At 45.2% G+C, this 17,263-nt stretch overlaps 1 protein-coding gene across 2 annotated transcripts in view; it reads left to right on the top strand.

Moving 5' to 3' along the window:
- The window catches only part of SDK1 (sidekick cell adhesion molecule 1), a 417,916-nt gene extending 402,741 nt beyond the window's left edge, over nt 1-15,175 (top strand). For both annotated transcript variants that reach the window (XM_075058380.1, XM_075058379.1), the window contains 4 exons: nt 1,264-1,401; nt 3,363-3,483; nt 3,706-3,835; nt 10,601-15,175. In XM_075058380.1, the coding sequence (XP_074914481.1) occupies nt 1,264-1,401; nt 3,363-3,483; nt 3,706-3,835; nt 10,601-10,873 (662 nt within the window). In that variant the 3' untranslated portion in view covers nt 10,874-15,175. The remainder of the gene's footprint in view (nt 1-1,263; nt 1,402-3,362; nt 3,484-3,705; nt 3,836-10,600) is intronic.
- Nucleotides 15,176-17,263: the final 2,088 nt, after the last annotated feature.

Genomic DNA, 17,263 nt, shown 5'->3' with positions numbered 1-17,263 from the left:
CACCTCCTTTTGATGCTTCAGTGTTCATCTCAAATTGCTGCATGAAAGTAAGAGGCTTCTGTTGAGATTCACAGTCATAAAAGTATAAAGCATTTTAGGCTGGCCACTTCAGCTAGCACAGGGAGGTATAAATTGCACTGAATCTGCTCAGCCTAGCATGGCTTGTGCAGGTTGCCTTTAGGGCTTTATTGCCCTGGACCGGCCTCCTAGCAAAGAAAGATCGTGGCTGCTTTTCACTGCTGCAGGATACCCAGTGATTTGGAACAAATTTGAGCTCATATCATCAGGCTTACAACAGACTTGTGTTTAGATCCAGGGCTCAGGACAGTCGGGGAAAGACGGCGCCTGGGTTCAGTGTTAGTGAGGGGTTGAAGTTGGTCTTCTGGCATCGCCCATTCCTACCGGGTGTTCTTCTACCATATGGACTATAGGGAACTTATGTACAACTGCTGGCTTGTGCTCCAGCGGCAGCATTTTTTCACAAAGCCGAGGGATGCTGGCAAAGAGAGTATCACCGCAAGAAAATAACAATACTTACTACTCTAAACCAAGACTGGCGAGATGACTCTAGAAAGGGGAAGTTAGTTTCATTTTGCGTCTCAAATTGAGGTCAAATAGGATGAAATTACTTGAGATCGCACGAAATCCAGGCAACTGAATTGATACCCATGTGCTGCACATCAGGCTCGGCTAAGCTGATGGGGAAACGATATAGAGTAGCAGTGAATGTTGGAAATTGGAGTTAATGGAGGTACTGAAAGACACTGAACCAAGTGTACTTTGTTCCCTGGCACTAGCTGTATTTTTCAAAGAGCCACTGAGCAGCATTTTGGCGAGGGAAGCCTCTTAAAAAGTGGAATAATCGTGAGTCATGACAGATCTATTAGTGGTTCCTTTGACCCAGGGAGTACTAAGCGTACCACAGTAGTCAAGAAACGTAGGTGTGTGGAGCTGTGGGAAGAAACCTCCCTCTCTTCACTTGGTGATAACTTCTTCTTAGCTAAGGGATTCTGGAGCGCTGCTCTGGGTGTATGAAAGATGCTTGCGGGTGTGTTTGAGCCATGATATGCTCCTGTTCTTTTTGCCATCTTAGAAGTGTCAGCAAGCCCCTCAAAAGTCTTGACTGCAGAGTAGACTATGTCACCTCCTTTGAACATCTCTCTCTCCTGAACGCTATTATAGATGCATCGTTCACTGTGGGGAAGAAGAGAAAATTTTGAAGGAGCATAAAGAGGAATTGTTATTTGTTTTTTGCTCTTTCAGCACAAACGGAAGCCCCTTTCTACGAGGAGTGGTGGTTTCTGCTGGTGATGGCACTCTCAAGTCTGATCCTCATCCTCCTGGTGGTGTTTGCGTTGGTCCTGCATGGCCAGAGCAAGAAGTACAAGAACTGCAGCACAGGTAAGGCACTGGCTCTGTGCTGTGCACACGGTCTCAAGAGCTGCGGGAATTAGAAATATCTTCCCTTTGAACCCCTGATTTCATCAGTGTGGACTCTCGTTATAGGTATTTTGTTTGGCAGAAGACTTGGATCTTTCTGCTGTCTGGTTTGGTAGAAATGGCTTTTGCCCATAGCCACACTGGGCAAAGAGTGCCTGATCTTATCAGGTTTTGGATGCTAACCAACCATGGGCATCTGGAAGTTCCAGGGACTGTAGCAAAAGCCAAGGAGTCTGGGTCAAATGCTTGGCAGAAGACCACAAAAAAGGAATGAGCTGAGACTTCCTTTAGCTTTGTTGTCATTCCCTGATAGATGGGGAGAAGGAGACAGATTCTGCTTTTCCATTGCTGTATCCAGTGCAAATATTCTAGGTCTGTATGTGTGAGGACTATATCACAACTCTTCTATGTTAAATAGAGTGCCCTGCATCTCACATTCATTCCCTAAGCCAAGCTGCAGTTGCTGGGCTGGGGGCCAAACAGCTAGGTGTCTTCGTTATCTGGACCCGTTAGACTTTAAGGCATAGTGAGCATCAAGTTTTGAATTTGTCTTTAGTGACGATTTTTACCAGTCTCCCAAGGGAAGCAGGAGCTACCTGCTCTATAACTAGGAATGTTAAAATAGTCCCCTTTCAAAACGCCTAGTTCTTGAGCTCTGAATATTGTTTTTACCTTTTCTTCTCCTTACATGATAAAGTCCTGGAAAGGTTGCTCACACGTGTTTTTCTCTGATAGTCCTCTCCACCTCCAGAAAGAAATTGCTCTGATGCCAGGAGATGCCAAAAAAGGCACATTAATGAGTAGGATCAGGTGGATGGGTCTTTGCACTACCTGTTCTTAGGGATTAATGTAATGAAGAAGTCTTCCAGGCAGTATTTAGTAATTCAGTCCCAAAGTGAAGATCTTTTCTTTCTTTATAATTCACTTAAGTGTTAGAAAATCAGATTTCAGTCCCACGAGATATAAGATGTATGAATACCGTGGCATTTTACCAAGTTAATACTATTACATATTTGTATGCGTGGCTCATAGGAAATCTCTCATCTTCTTAGTTTTGCTCTGTGTTTGGGGGACAGGCATGAAAAGACAGGTCTGACCTGTGCTGTCGGATATCAGTGTTCACACCGAGTCTTAACGTAGCACTGAAATTGAAGCCGAGGATAAAGTACCTGTCTGCTGCAAAGTGGCAATATGCAACCGGTCTTTCTGCCCGGGACATGAGCTGAGCTCACACCTTTGGGATTACAAAGAATAAGCATGGGAGAGAATAAGCTCTTGCTATATTTGATCACGAGAAATAATATACTTTGCTGTATTTTCCCTCTTCTGCCAGTCCCCTGTCCTTTTCCCTGCCTTACATCGTCCAGTGATTTCTCACATCTATATCTTATCCTCATTACAGCTCTGACATCTTTTTCCCATTTGCTATCCACTTATGCTTTCTCTTGCTTTCTTTCCTGCCTTTTTTTTTTTCCTCCTTTTCCTCTTTTTCTGCCTGCCTTAGTTTTACTTTCTCTTGCTTTGCTTCAGTCAGCATGAATGTGATTCACAGCTGTCCTCATTTAGGACATCTTCAGTGGCCACCTGAATTAGTCACCTGGTTCCTATTTATAGTCAAAAGACAAGAATAAGCACTTTTGGAGCACAGTTCATCTGTGCTATTTTAGATACTTACCTCCGAAGGAAATGCATCCATCCATGACTCCTTCTTTCCCCGCTTTTGGCTCCTTCTGCCCATTCACGCTCCTGATAAGCTCCTCTCATTCACTCTGATTGTTTTCATTTGCCAGTAAGAAAGGTGAAGAGATTTTCCAATAATTAATGATGTCATAAAACATAAAGAAGGAAAAGTTAGCTCGTACAGTTGTATTTGGGGAAAAAGTGCCTTTGTTTCAGCTGAACCTTTCACTGCCTGACTCCAGGTAAAACCATCTCCAATGTGGAAGAGTCGGTCACCCTGGATAACGGAGGCTTCACTGCTCTGGAGCTCAACAGCAGACACCTGAATATCAAGAGCACCTTCTCAAAGAAGAATGGAACCAGGTAAGAAGCTGGGAACACCCTGCTCTTGGAAATGGCTTTTTATCTAGCTTCAAGCAACTGTTAAATAGGCAGAAGGATGAGACTGTTGTCTGAAGGACCTAGGGAGGACTTTAATGCCCAAGTCGCTGCCCCAGGCTGTGATCCTGGCTTCTAAGCATGATTTAATTGTGTCATTTCAGAGAAATGACAACATCCCATTCACTCACCCTTTACATTTCCTAGGTCTCCTCCTCGCCCAAGCCCAGGGGGGCTGCACTACTCCGATGAGGACATCTGCAACAAGTACAACGGAGCTGTGCTGACCGAGGGCTTGGGCCTGAACGAGAAGCCCTTAGAAGTTTCGGAGTCAGAGGTAAGGGTTTCCCTTTGCCTTGCCAAAGGTTGCCCAGTCACTGCAGACGTTCATTTCCCCGCTGAATCCTGGCAAGTCTTCGAAGTCCCAACCCCATACCTGCATTATACTGTGTGGTCACCGTCTGTCTTGGGGACTTTAAAATGTCCAATTCACCGGGCTGTTCACATCACACCTTAAAATTAAAATGTCAAAGGAAAGAGTGACAAGCAGGACCCAGCCAGGGCAGATTCCAGACCTGGCGTTGGCAGATAGTCACAGTTTCCAGTGTTACATAGAAAGACAAGTGCAATCAGTCAGCCAGTGTGTGCTGACCTCTCTGGAAGGGGCTGCATGTCCCCTTCTGCCTGTGGGCTGTAAACTTGGAGCACTTTTGGGAAAACGTATATATGCTGCAAAATAACCAGCTGGCTGCAGCTACCGTCTGGACGAGGTTGAAGGTGGGACACACTTTGGATTGTTGCACTGGCTGAAGTATGAGATGTGGTTTGAAGTTTTCACGGTGCCTTTTTTAGGCAGCGACAGCAAACACCAGGATTCGGACGAGTGGTTTTGGGTGGTGAGAACTGCTGCCTCTGTTACAGAGGGAGTAAGTGGGGAGTGAGTAACCTGCCAGGGAGCACATGGCTACGGCTGTGAGAGCCTAGCGTTCAGGTTTCTGAACACCCCAGCCTGCAGCCTTAGACTAACTCAAGAGGAGCCTTCTGCTCGGGTTGCCTTTAGACTCTGTTCTCCGAGGAATGTGGGTGTGTGCGGGCATTATCCATCTGGCAGTGCTCCATCTTGTGTCTTGTATCCCCTTTAAGAAGAAAGAAAGTGCTTGTGGTCTGTAGAAGTCCAGCGGTGGCCAGGGTTGAATAGACAGACTTCAAGGGATAGAAAGGTAAACCTGTCTCTAAAATCGTGTGTTGTCAGCAGAGATCCTGACAAATCTGAACTGACAGCACAAGAAGCGAGCAGTGGGCCAAACCACTCCAAACCTGACCCTTCTAGCAAGAATAAATCAAGAGCAGCAAGTAGTGAAGGAAGATGACAGTTTTCATCTGTAGCTTTTCTGCACCTGCAGCTACAGCTGCTTTTCCTGGCTATCTAGCTCTCACCTCCTGTTAATTACCACGGACAGCCTGCTGCTTTGTGCTGCCCTGTGGCCGACCCATGGTACAGGCAGTTTTCCTCGGTGTAGCTCAAGCTGCTGTCTATGCAATGCACAAGCGTTACCCTCCAGATTAAACCCATAGTGCTTTGGTCATGTCACTGTAACAACCCAGCATTAAACCTGTCATTAAAACAGTGTGCTGAGCATGATCATGAATTTAGCACTGGCACCTTTTGACATTAATTTCAATGCCCCATGTGGTATTTCCTGGTAACGCGCAAAAGTCTACTTGCAGGGTGTCATTACTGCCTTCTCTATGCACTGTTTGTACAACAGAGAAGAAAGTGATTTTTGTTTCTTTTTCTCAGGCTATTATTAATATTATTTATTTACTGTGTATTGCAGACAAGCCTGAAGGTCTCAATTGAGATTCTAGTGTTTTTGTGAATCTGTGTGTGCATGTTGAGTATGTGAACAAAATGTGCCTCCTGTTTTTCCTTGGGGCTTAGATATGCAGCCCTTCTGTATGATGTCTTTGATGCTTGGCTTTTTTTGTGGTGGGGAGTGCTTTTAGGCATGAAATGTTAATACGCTCCCAGTAGAGGTAGCAATAGGAGATGCTGCCTTTTGATCAGCCTGAAAATGCTGTTTACGTTGGCTGATTCAGACAGGAGGTGCGGGTGGGTTGGGGCAGAGGTGGGTATAGATGTTTGACCACTCTCTTTTCAGGTGTTTGTGTACCTATTAGCTCTTCCTGCGTGTCTTTTCTGTTCTTTTTGCTTCTATTCTCAAAGGAGATCTTAACAGACAAGCTCTGTTTTCCAAGAATTTCCATCTTTTTTAGTAGGCAGAAATGTTTCCCATTATAGGAAGAGGTAAAGATATATTTTTATATAAGAGCTCTAAAAGATTTGGTCCTCTCCAGCAAAGGGGGTCCTGCTGCTGTTTTGCTCTAATACATCTTTGCGTGGATCTCAAATTCCACTTAATATGATGCACGTAAGGGCAGGCAGGACCAAACACTCTGCTTTTGTTTTCAACCCACATGCCACCTTCTTGCTGCTAAGTCTTAGCCCTGTTGCCTGAGGTGTCAAGATTTTATATGGAAAAGAAGGAAGCTCACTGGCTTCGAGTCTCGTGGGGTTTAGTGAACATGAAGAAGTCTGCGAGAAACTCTCGGGCTGACTGACTGCACTTACAACACAGCTGCCTGGGAGCCTTCCTCCGAGCTCCCTCCTGATGAGGAAAGCAAGAGAGAAACAAAGAGAAAATCAAGCAGACCAAGTAGTACTCTTAATATTCATAAATCAAGTGGTTAACTTACGCCATGTCATGAAAGCCAAGCACCAATACTGTTAATGAGGTTAAAGTAGTTTAATTGACAGGTATGGAGCAAGAGAGTGCTAAGAGTGTAATTTCTAAATGATTAATAATAATAGGCTTTTAGATAATGAGTCAAGTGGACGAGGCTCGAGACAGATAATCTGAAGAAATTTGGTGTTCACCATGTACAGAAATTTGAGGCTATATCTGCGATGTCGTCCAGCCATGGAAGAGCAGTTTTACGGGAGGGGAGGGTGGTCTGTGTTTGTTTGTTCTCACGTGTCCTTGTGGTCTCCCCAAACCAGTTTTCAGGAGATAATATTCTCACAGATTGCGCACATTATCAGTCAGCCCCGAACGCTGGCGATGCTCTGGTTTTTCCGTCTGCCCTCTGCAGTCTGCCTGACTTTTGCTTTCTCAGCTCTGTCGGAAGTTATAATAATTTTCCACTTAATAGGGAATATGGCTTAACTTGTTTCCAGTAAAGTTCTCCAGGATTATGACAAGTTGGGCACCGTGTGGAAACCAGCTGCAGGTGACACATGAAATAACCAAGTATTCCTGTGTCTGGAGAAATCTGTTTGCCTACTAGGTTACCTTGTCTGTTTTACAGCATATTCGTTTCATGTCAACCAAAAGAAACTGCCGCTATCTACATTTTTAGAAATAATCTCACAAGGTTGTTTCTTGTGCAGTCACTTTAAAAAAAAAAAGATAATTGGGACTATTTTCAAATTTCCCATTGACTAAGCTAGCCAACCCTGGCCGCTGACTTGCCTCTGAACAGCACTTGTGCATTTCGTGCTATCAATAAAATACTTAGATAGCCTCTCATTTCCTGTATTTGTTGTTTCATAGGCATCCATGCACCTTTGGTTGACAGTCTGTAATGTCACCGCACACCCAATCGTGCTCCAGCCTATGGAGGTTTCCAAGGTAACAAAGCCACAGTCGCAGGGAAGGGAGAAAACCGAAAACAAAGCAAAAAGCCCTGCAGCATTTCTATTTACTCAATAGTTTAAAAACCACTAAAAAGTAATCCTCTAGTATAAGCTGTCTGTATTGTCATGCAAAACAGGTGTTTATCTTGCTACTCCTTGATTTTCATCAGGGCAGAGAGGGATGGGGGATGGCAATTCCGAGAATTCCTTGCTGGTAAGGGTGGTTATTAGTACCTCATTTGGAGCAGACCTTAGAAGATACTTTAGAAACATGGACGAAATATTCCATTCCTACCTGTTCTGAAGGAAACACAAAGAAAACACATTGTATGGACACTAACAAGTAGGTTCTCCTTTCCAGCATTTAGTGCTAATGATGGTGAAAGGCTGAAGTTAGCACAGCTCTGGATGTGTTTCATGAAAGTCACTTCTGAAAGGCACTGGCCTTATTTACACCAAATTAGTACTCTCTTTCAGTTGGTATAATGGACTAATTAGTGGACAGATTATTAGCAGGTGGTTTTGTTTCAAATTCCCTCTTTCTGTTCATGGCAAGTCCAAGTGACGCTGTATTTCAAATGGCAGCAGCCCATCTAAAAGTGTTCCTGGTGTTTCTCCTCTTTATTATGTTGACTTCTGGCAATCTTGAAAGAACTTGGCTTAGGTACAGAAGTTATATTAGTTTTGTGGGTAAGTATTTTTCTGCTAGCGATGGACAGAAATCAAGTGGCTGCATCAGTATTATTATACCTATCAAGTCGTGTGTCAGTCTTCTGGATACAGCTGCTTCTCAACATTTCTTCTTAGAGCTTCCAGCCTTTTACTTGTCTTTATGTTTCTGTATGTCTGTGGGGACATCAGGAAGACCAGTAAGGAGCCACTAGAAGTTTGTGGGGTTTTTTTCTCCTTACGCTTATGACACCTCAACTCAGCTGTGATCCATCTTTTCAGCAGGGGCTTGTTTCTTTGGGGGATGGCTGAGCGTGTGCGAGTCAGTAAGAGTGATGGTGGATTGGGGAAGGAGTCAGAAGACAAGGCAAGGGCAGTGGTAGCGTTGTGCCTTTGGTGGAGGGAGCGCATCCACGATAGCTAGAGGAGTTCACATCTTCAGGTCCTGCTTCTGGTGAGTGATCCGTAACCACCTGCCTCTGCTCAGGATGTAGAAACTTTTCTTCTGGATGCCCACATCATCCTCCAGCTTCCCAAGCGCTTTTTACCTTAACATTAGACTATGGAGCTGCAGCAGAATGTTTGGAGATGGAGGCTGGTGCCAAACGCAACCCTTAATTCTTGATAAAAACAGAGAAAATCAGGATTCGGGGATCTTTTGGTCTGCAGGTAAAGCTGGTTCCATCTGCAGCTGAGGACCAGCCTGCCCGAGCTGTTGCTGCCGTGCTCTGCCATCCTGCCACATCTGCAGTCATCAGAGGCACTCTTGTTGGAGCCCCTCACAAAAATAGACAGGGCAGTGCTGGCAGGATGTTCCCGGCAGCGATGCCAAGACTCTGGAGCTGCTCTCTGCACCCACTGGCTGTGAAGTGGTCCAAATCTGGGGATATTCCAGGCATGCCGCAAAAACCACCTGTTCAAGAGAGTCTTTGGAGGGAGTCGGGTGTTGGCTTCCCGAGGCTGGCAGCTGGTACAAAGGAGCGTTTTTGTAGGAGATAGACTTGCTGAATTCCTTCTGGAATAATTATTAAATGCTGGTAGGGTTTTGTTGTAATATTAATTACATGTCAAGGCACCTGAAGCTTTGCATTCTTAAAATAATCAAGCAGTACATAATTCTGCGAGAGCCAAAGCATGGGTAATAGTGGAAGGGAAATTTTGCAAAGCTGTAAGAGCTGCTTTGCTCAGACTTTTGGAAAACTCTGGGAAAAAATTTCTCAGCTCTGTCCATCACCATCTATGCTGGAAAATGGACAGGAGATAGTATCGAAGCAGCTATCTAAGCAAAGAAGTGGGATGATGGATGCAGTGCCCTTTTCAAATGATGGTTCGCAAGGCATTTGAGGATTGTTCTTCAGAGACCATTAAAAAGGAGCTTTAGAGGAGGAGAGACCAGTTGTGTGGCAGGCAGGATCGAGAAGGATGTGTGTGTGCTGTGTGGTGTCATAGATCAGAACGATACCAACCTTTTGAAACTAATTGCAGCAACTAACAGTTAGGAGCTGCGCTTACCTGTCTCTCTCTTGTATGTCTTAGGCAGCTACTACTTTGATATTTAATTGCCTTTAGAATTGACTATGCAGATTATCGGGGGGAAGAAAAGGAATAAAAGCTTTTGCATGCTCAACCCAGAGATTTTGAGGGAAGGCATGAGATATGGAAATGACTGGGTAAATGTTTGTATGCTGTATGGGATGTGGCTATTATTGGTGGGAACATTAGTGGGAACAGAAGGAAAATGTGCGCTTGGATACCGTGGCCAAGGCTTTGCCGTGGTCTCTGTACTCAGAGGAGATGTACGAGCCCCCTGTGATTCCTCCAGCTGTATCACGGCACAGTACTGCAGAGGAGAGACAGATGCACAAAGCTTATCTGGTTACATCTCAATAGAGCTCCCACTCGATATTGATATGAGCTTTGAAGCTATCCAGCCACCATGCATAAATGTTTCAGGGGTAAGATCCGCTCTGAACACAGGGCTGTGCCTGAGCCGTCCCAAGAAAGCAACCCTTCCTGCCTGGCAGTTCTTCTTTTCCAGATCTTGCATTCTCTTTCTTCTGTCGCCGCTGGTTGTGCGCCTTGTACCACCAATAATCAGTTGGAACGTACAGATAGAGTTGTTTGCCTGAAAAAAACCCTGTGATTTCGCTTAATTCCCTTTCAGCGCTATAACTAATTTTCAATACTTAATGGGGCTTGCAAGCCAAACTCAGAGTACTATGCAGGTGGCCTGGTCTGACCACCACAAACAACAGCACGTCTGGCTAACTTCAGCGTGTTTGCAGGGAAGACATTCTTTCTGTCCTTGCATCGGAAGAAGGGATATTCTCGATGGTAATTGCAGTCTTGTTGATTATGCGAATGAAAGGTGTTGGTTTCTCTATGACGTCTCTACATTTCCCGGCATCTTCTGTCAAAACAGGAACTCCTAGCTCCCACTGCCTCGTTCTGCAGTGAATTAGAAGGGGTTTCTCTGCATCTCTTATCACCAGCATTCGTCAGGGGACTCTCCCTCTAGCAGCAAAGCCTGGCTAAACCAGAGCACAGCGCTTTTCTCCAGTCCAGCGTGTATTACACTTTGGGCTACAAACCATCCTACCCTAAAGTTACAGCTTTTGTCAGCTGGCGATATTAAACTTGTCTCTAATTTCTTTTAGAGTGGAACAGGCTAAATCAGAGATGCTAGTTGCTGATTTTTTGATTTTATTTTATTTTATTTTTTTCCTGACGCTCCAGGCCACTGACTCAGATTACGAAGACGAGTTGCCAAAGCACTCCTTTGTGAACCATTACATGAGCGACCCCACGTACTACAACTCCTGGAAGCGGCAGCAGAAAGGGGTGAAGCACCCGGCATCCTACAGATACGAGGAATGCGCCGCCAGCGAGACAGAACCCTATTTCCAGACTGTCATCACGACACAGAGCTCAGGAGGGGTGTACACCCCAACGGGACAGCCCGCGCCCGGCTCCCGGACTCCAGTGACAGGGTTCTCCTCCTTCGTCTGAGACGGGGCTGGAGGATCCAGCCGAACCGCCGGCGGCACTCGGGGGAGACCCGTCGCAGTGACTGTGTGTGCGTGACCGGTGCGGTGAACTGTGGGTAACTTCTCTATCAGGGTAGAAATGGATGGGAACACGGATGAGGCTGGGTTGTTTTTGGTTTTTTGTTGTTTTTTTTTTTTTCTGAAGACAATCAACTCTAAAAATATGGAGCTGAACTAGCTGAACCTTTGTTTAAAAAAAAAAAGAAAAAAAAAAGGAATTCTGAAAAGTGATGATTTTAACCACTTGTGAATAGTAGGGGTTTTTTAACCGCTTTTTGTAACACTGCTTCAGGAAGCAGCTCCCATGCCCTTCTCTTCCCTCTTTCTTTCTCTCCCCTCCTTCTGTCCCCCCGTTCCCAAACAAGGAGGTGAATTCCCTAGATGCAATGAGTGACTTTGTGATGTGATTTGAAGAGAAAACATAAAACCTCCCAGGCTCCTTTTTCTTCCTTTGTCTCTACTCTTTTTTTTTTTTCCCCCCTTTTCAACTTTTCCCTGTCATCAAGGTCAAGTAGGAAAACATAGAAAAAGGGACAAATTTTTATGTGAAAAGCAGACACCTCCTCTCTCCTCTCCTCATTGCTGCTCCCCACATTAGGAGCACTGGCTGATCAAGTTAGGCTCAGATGCGTCACCGTGCCTGCTCTAGGCTCGCTACTGGTGTATTTATACTGAATTACTGACCTGCTTTCCTTTCTTGTTCAAATGGGACCTGCTGCATTTTTTTAAATATTCCAACTCCAGGGCCTTTGGAAGAGGAGATGGCTCAAAAAAAGCACTATAGGCAGCGGAGGTTGAAGCAAGTGGGAAGAATTCAGATGCAAGGTCAGTTTATTTTTGGCGTGGCTCTAATCCTCCCTCGTGGACTGCATGTGCCATTTGAATCGGTCATTTTTTAAAAGTCAAAGGACACAACCCAGCAAGCCAGAGGAGTCTTTCAATTAAGATTGCAGTGACAAGCTAGAGAGTCTACTAATTGATGAGGGTTTTGATCATCAAAGTTATCCTGCCCTGTCAATTGAAGTTGAGCATCCTTTCTCGCCCAGACTCTGCAGTGCTGCTTACTGGTCTGTAAAAAAGTACACGGTAGCTGGGTTTGTTTGATTTTATTTTTTTAGTACAAAGACACATCACGCAGACTGGGTGAGTTTTGGTGTCCACAGGTGCCTTTTATTGATTCTTCAGCTTTGTATCTGGGAGAAGCAACAAAGTGTCTCCAAATAAAGCTAACCAGGTTTTTCAAGCATTAGGGTCATGAATTACCTTGTGCACGTTTACAGTCTGCTTTGTGCACTTGAAGCTATAGCCTTTGGAAAGAAGAGAGGGGATTTTTAGTTTATTTTCCATCCTTTTGTATAGCCCCCTTTTTATTTTCTTCTTTTCTATCCTTTTCCCGAGTCTGTCATGTTTAGCAGCAAGTTGTTTACTCGCAAGGAAGTTGTCAGGGGTTTAAAGAATCCAAGTCCAGCTCTCGGACCTAGCAAGAGTCCTGGATCACCAGACTTTTCACTGCAAGAGTTTCAAAGGTGAATTTGGAAGCAGGCGAGTCCTTGCCACTCCGGTGTCTGGCACGTCCTCCCGGGTGGACGTAGGTCAGCCAGGAGACTTGGCATCCCGCTGCTCGCTGACGTCCCGTCAGGGCACGTGTGTTACTATTGCAAACTGTCCCTGTCCCCGCTGGGGGGATGCAGGACAGCTGTGGCACTGGGGGGTGATGGCTTCAGGGCAGGTTGTTGAAACCAACCTGGCGTTGATTGTGGTGGCTGCCTGTTCCTGCCCGCGGGCGCTGGTTAGAAGTAGCCTGGTGGCACCTCACGTGAAGAGTTGAGGTCCGAGGGCAAGCTCAGCCCTTTCAGTGCCCCTTGGACAGGGCAAACGATCTCAGAACTGCTTTTACTCTTTGGCACTGCCTCTGAGCGCTGCTGCTCTTGGTGCATACAGATTCTGGATAGCTTTGGCACTGGATTGCTGTTCCTCTCCAAAGGCTCCAGAAAGAAAAAGTTCAAAACCAAAAACTCCAGTGGGTGTGTTTAAGGGCTTTTGAGTTTGGGATAATGATCCACAGCTCATTAGATGGCAAGGGAGATGCAAAGACTCGGGCTTGAGCCAAAACCCTGTGAACCATCCCCCTCTCTGCACCTGGATAGGATGTGCGTGGGATGGAGAAGGGGCTCCAAAGAGGATGATGTGGAGCTTACTGCGAAGAGAAATGCAAAGCAAACAAAAACCCCACTGCCTTCTGTGCACTTTGACTGTTCTATTAAGCCATATGGACTTTGCTTTAATTACTGAACTGAGAAAAATTTGTTTTCAGCCTGCGTTTTTTGTTTCTTAGACAAAATTATCTACGTGACTTTCTGATCTGTTTTCTTTCTCCTTTGTTATTTCCTGCATCAGATTATGTATCTTAAACACCTTGTTTTATATACATGTGACATAGCAATGCAATTGCTATTGGAATTTTAATGACGCTTATCCAACAGGTATGAGAGGTAGTGCTACAGGAGGAGCCTTTCAAGGACCACTAAGGACTTAGGGATATAGATTAGTAGAAAGTAGATCCAACACCGAAGAGTTTGCTCCAAAGGAGAGCAGAGTGCGAGTAGCTCCATATCTCCTGAATATTGCCAGATCTGAATTGGTGTAAGGTGCAGTTACTTCCTGGGGCTGATCTGATACCACACTGAACAAAAAAGCGAGGAAACCTTGGGGACTAATGGAAATGGACTTTGTGGCCACTGCTCCACTGAAGAACAACATGGGGAGCAGCACGATCTATACAAAGCGAGGAGAAGAGGCTATTCCTTTTTTCTCAGAACCATCTGCAACCAAAAAGCCTGAGCTTGCTGAGGACCTGCTGAGTTGGCTGTATGGCCCTTTTCTTCTGACTGCTGCTGAAACAACAGGTTGGGTGTGATTCCTTTAGGACCTGTTGATCCGAACAGAGGTATTTCTGTTCCATTCCAGCCCACACTATTGTCATCCTTGGTTATGTTTTGTTTAGGAGTTGGCTTTTCTTACATGTGGGTTTATTTTACTCAGGCAATTGCAGAGCGTGGAAGTGCACTGCCCTGCTTACCCCTAAGAGGAGCGTAGGATGTGTGTTCTGCTGCCCAGGATCCTGTATAGCTACATGCATGATGCCTGTGCCTTCTTGTTAACACGCTGTACTCGTAAAATATGGTTAATGGGTAGGTTTTATTTAGCTCAGGTATCAGGTAAATTGTTCTATCTGGAAGGAAGCACTCTGTCAGTTAGCAAGAAAGCTGTATTTCATAGCTGTAATCTTTGGGAATCGCAGCCTTGAAATACAACTTTTAAACATTAGTTGTCATGTTACAATAACTTCACCCATCAAATCCACTTCTGTTTCCATCTTCCTGTTTAGAACAGTCTTGAAAAATGAAGGCTTGTTTTAAAACACCTTCTTAGGATATTTTATTTGTATTTATTTATTTACTTTCCCATGTTTCTCAGGTCTCTTGGTGGCTGTTACTAAAAAATAAAAGCAGCGTTATGAAATGACCAAGGGAGACATTTCAGGGAACAGTTTAATAGGAGCTCATTTTTCATGCAATAGCCATGGAAATATCCAATTTCCTGCAGCAAAAAAAGTGCCCAAGACTTCACCCCCCTCCCAGGGCTGAGGTGACACCAGCCACCACCATCAGCGATGCTCCCGGCACTCCCAAAGGCACCGAACCTCAGGTTGTCCCTGTCATAAATCCCGTGCAACGGTGCACGTAAGTGAAGGAGCTGCATTGCTCCAGCCCATTCGAAGTGGAGCATTTTATCCCCCCAAAAGTCCGTATCACGCATGGCGTGTCCCCCACCATCGCCCGCACCCTTGGGTGGAGTATTTTCCGTTCCCATCTTTTAATGCTCGGATGTTGGCGCAGGACCAGTGCTGCTGGGGCGCGAGCAGCAGTGGTGAGATGGGACAGGAGAGGGCACTGTTTGACTTTCACCAGTGACAGTCTCTTTTTTTCCCCACCCTGGGAGTCACCCGTGTGAAACCCCTTCGTGGGGAGGGCAGGGAGAAGTGAGAGCACAGAGCGAAGGGGTTTCATCAGCATTTACTAAAGGAATCACGCTGCGACCAGCGATCCCACTTTTGGAAGCAGTTGGCATTACTGGATGGAAGAAAAAAGACAGAAAAAGAAACTAATCCATTACCCCAAAGGATTTTTTTTTCCTCTTCGTTTTGAGTGTTAAAACCAGTGATGCTTTGTAGATGGGCCAAGATCTCATTTTTCCTGTTATACCCGGGTCTCTGCCAGAAGCTGCGGTAGCAATTGTTTAGAATAAATATCCAAGTCTGTCTTGACATGGGGATACATTTATTATCCTTGTCATTGCTTCCCTCAAGAAATCTATTGGGTCATCCAAAGATTATCCAATCTGCTCTCCAAAAAGGGAGGAGAGCGAGCTGTTTATACATACAGAGCACTAGTGTCTTCTCCCACTTGCTGTTTTCAGATAAGCAGGGCAACTTGTTTCAGAAAAATTCTCTTAGAAAAGGAATTTATCAGAAAACTTAAAAAAAAAAAAAAAAAACCACAAACAAAACCCCACAGGAAAGATAACCTTTGACAGGGCTGTTAGAAATCTTGAAGTCCTAGGAACCTGTGGCGTGTAAGACTGAATATGATCCCAAGACCTCCTATCTTTAGTGATCTCCTTTATCAATAGGAGCCAGAAGGGCACATGCAATGAGGGGTTATATTTGGAGAGGAAAAGCCATCACAGAACAGTTGCTAGATGGGCAAGTTGTACTGCAAACAGCTTCATTCAACCTGGAGTTCCTGCTAGTTCAGTCACATTTCTTAGGTTGTTTCTATAGGTTTTTGCCAGCATGTGTGGAGTCCGTACATCATCATAGCGTTACTAGAGGTCATATGGGGAGCGGTATGTTGCTGTGGTGTTTACACAAAGTCACACGCATGAGGCTGTGGTTGTACAGTATCCATTGAAACCTCCTTACAGAAAGCCACCCTTGAATTAGGAGCACATTCACCCCAAGACTGAACGTGTTGGGCTGGGCATGGGCTTTAAATGGCTCCACCTGACAAGTTTTCGGTTCTTCGTATTTCTGTATTTGGTTTCTTCTCCCTCACATCTCCAGCCCCAGCCCTCCCAGACAAATAAAGTTGGCTTGCGCTTTGTCAGGGTGTAAATTTTGTCGCCCTCGGTAGTAGAGAGCCACAACCGATAAGCACATACACGACACATGGGACAGGTGAGAGATGTTTGAACACGGGGTGAAATACCCTTGCGACTTGAGATTCAGGCTCTGACTCAGAATTTTGTCTTCTCAAAGCTGCCACCTGCCCATTTAAACGGCCCCGGAGCCTCAAGATTTGGCAGGAAATTCATTATTTTGATGCTGTTTGATCACTGTGCACTTTCTGGGGCTTGAATTGCTGGTTATAGAGACAGGAATGGGGTTACAGAGCTTTATGTCAAAGTGTTTTCCCATTTATGTCCGATTCCCTAGATCTGGGGATGAAACCTTTCTGCTAACGCAACGTGGGGGCATTCTGCAGGTGGGAGGGCCACCAGCGCTCCCCCCTTGATGTCGTTAAGCTCCTGGGCAGCGCTGGGACCTGTCACGGTGCAGTGGGAGCTCTCGGGTAGCAGAAAGATGCGAGGACGTGGTATTACGGTGAGTTTGTAGCCGGTCACTTTGACACTCTTCGGATGGAGTCCGTCCTCTGATTTGGTATCTGCTGTCAGTTTAGGGGTAGGACCACCTTACACAGTTGTGTTTGAGTTACCCTTTGGTGTACTACGGTTATTGGATCGTTGCTTTTACTTCAGTGTCTCCTTGGGGATTTGCCCTGAATTTTTGTTCCACACCTCTTGTTAGCCTCACCTTCACCACTCCACTATTTTATATGAGAAAGTTACTTCTTCTTTTGCAAACTTGCTTCTGATTAAAAGAACCCTTTTTGAAACACGTGTGTCCTTGGTACATTTATTTGGGGGAGGGGAAAAAAAAATTTCCAGCCTCTTCTGTTATTTTTGGCTTGAAGAAGTTTCTGGGTGCCTTGCCAGCGTGCTCATGGGTTAACAGCTCAGGTCGGTGAAAACTTAACACAGGCTGAAATTCTTCCCTGTTAGTTCTGGACTGTAAAATCTTATAATCCCCTGCTGCTTTTTAGCTAAAATGACACTTTCAAATACTTTCCACCCCAAATTTGATCAGCCTTAAATATTTTGTTATTTTGCGGTGATAAACTTCTTCCAGATTCTTAATAGAGGAGAGTCAAAACCTATTCAGAAATGGAAACCCATGGGGCCACCATTTTGTACACCTCCATCGCCTTGCAAATAATATTTGTCCTCCGCT

This window comes from Buteo buteo, chromosome 27, assembly GCF_964188355.1.
Source record: "Buteo buteo chromosome 27, bButBut1.hap1.1, whole genome shotgun sequence".
Taxonomy (NCBI): domain Eukaryota; kingdom Metazoa; phylum Chordata; class Aves; order Accipitriformes; family Accipitridae; genus Buteo; species Buteo buteo.
This window is presented reverse-complemented; position numbering and strand designations above follow the sequence as displayed.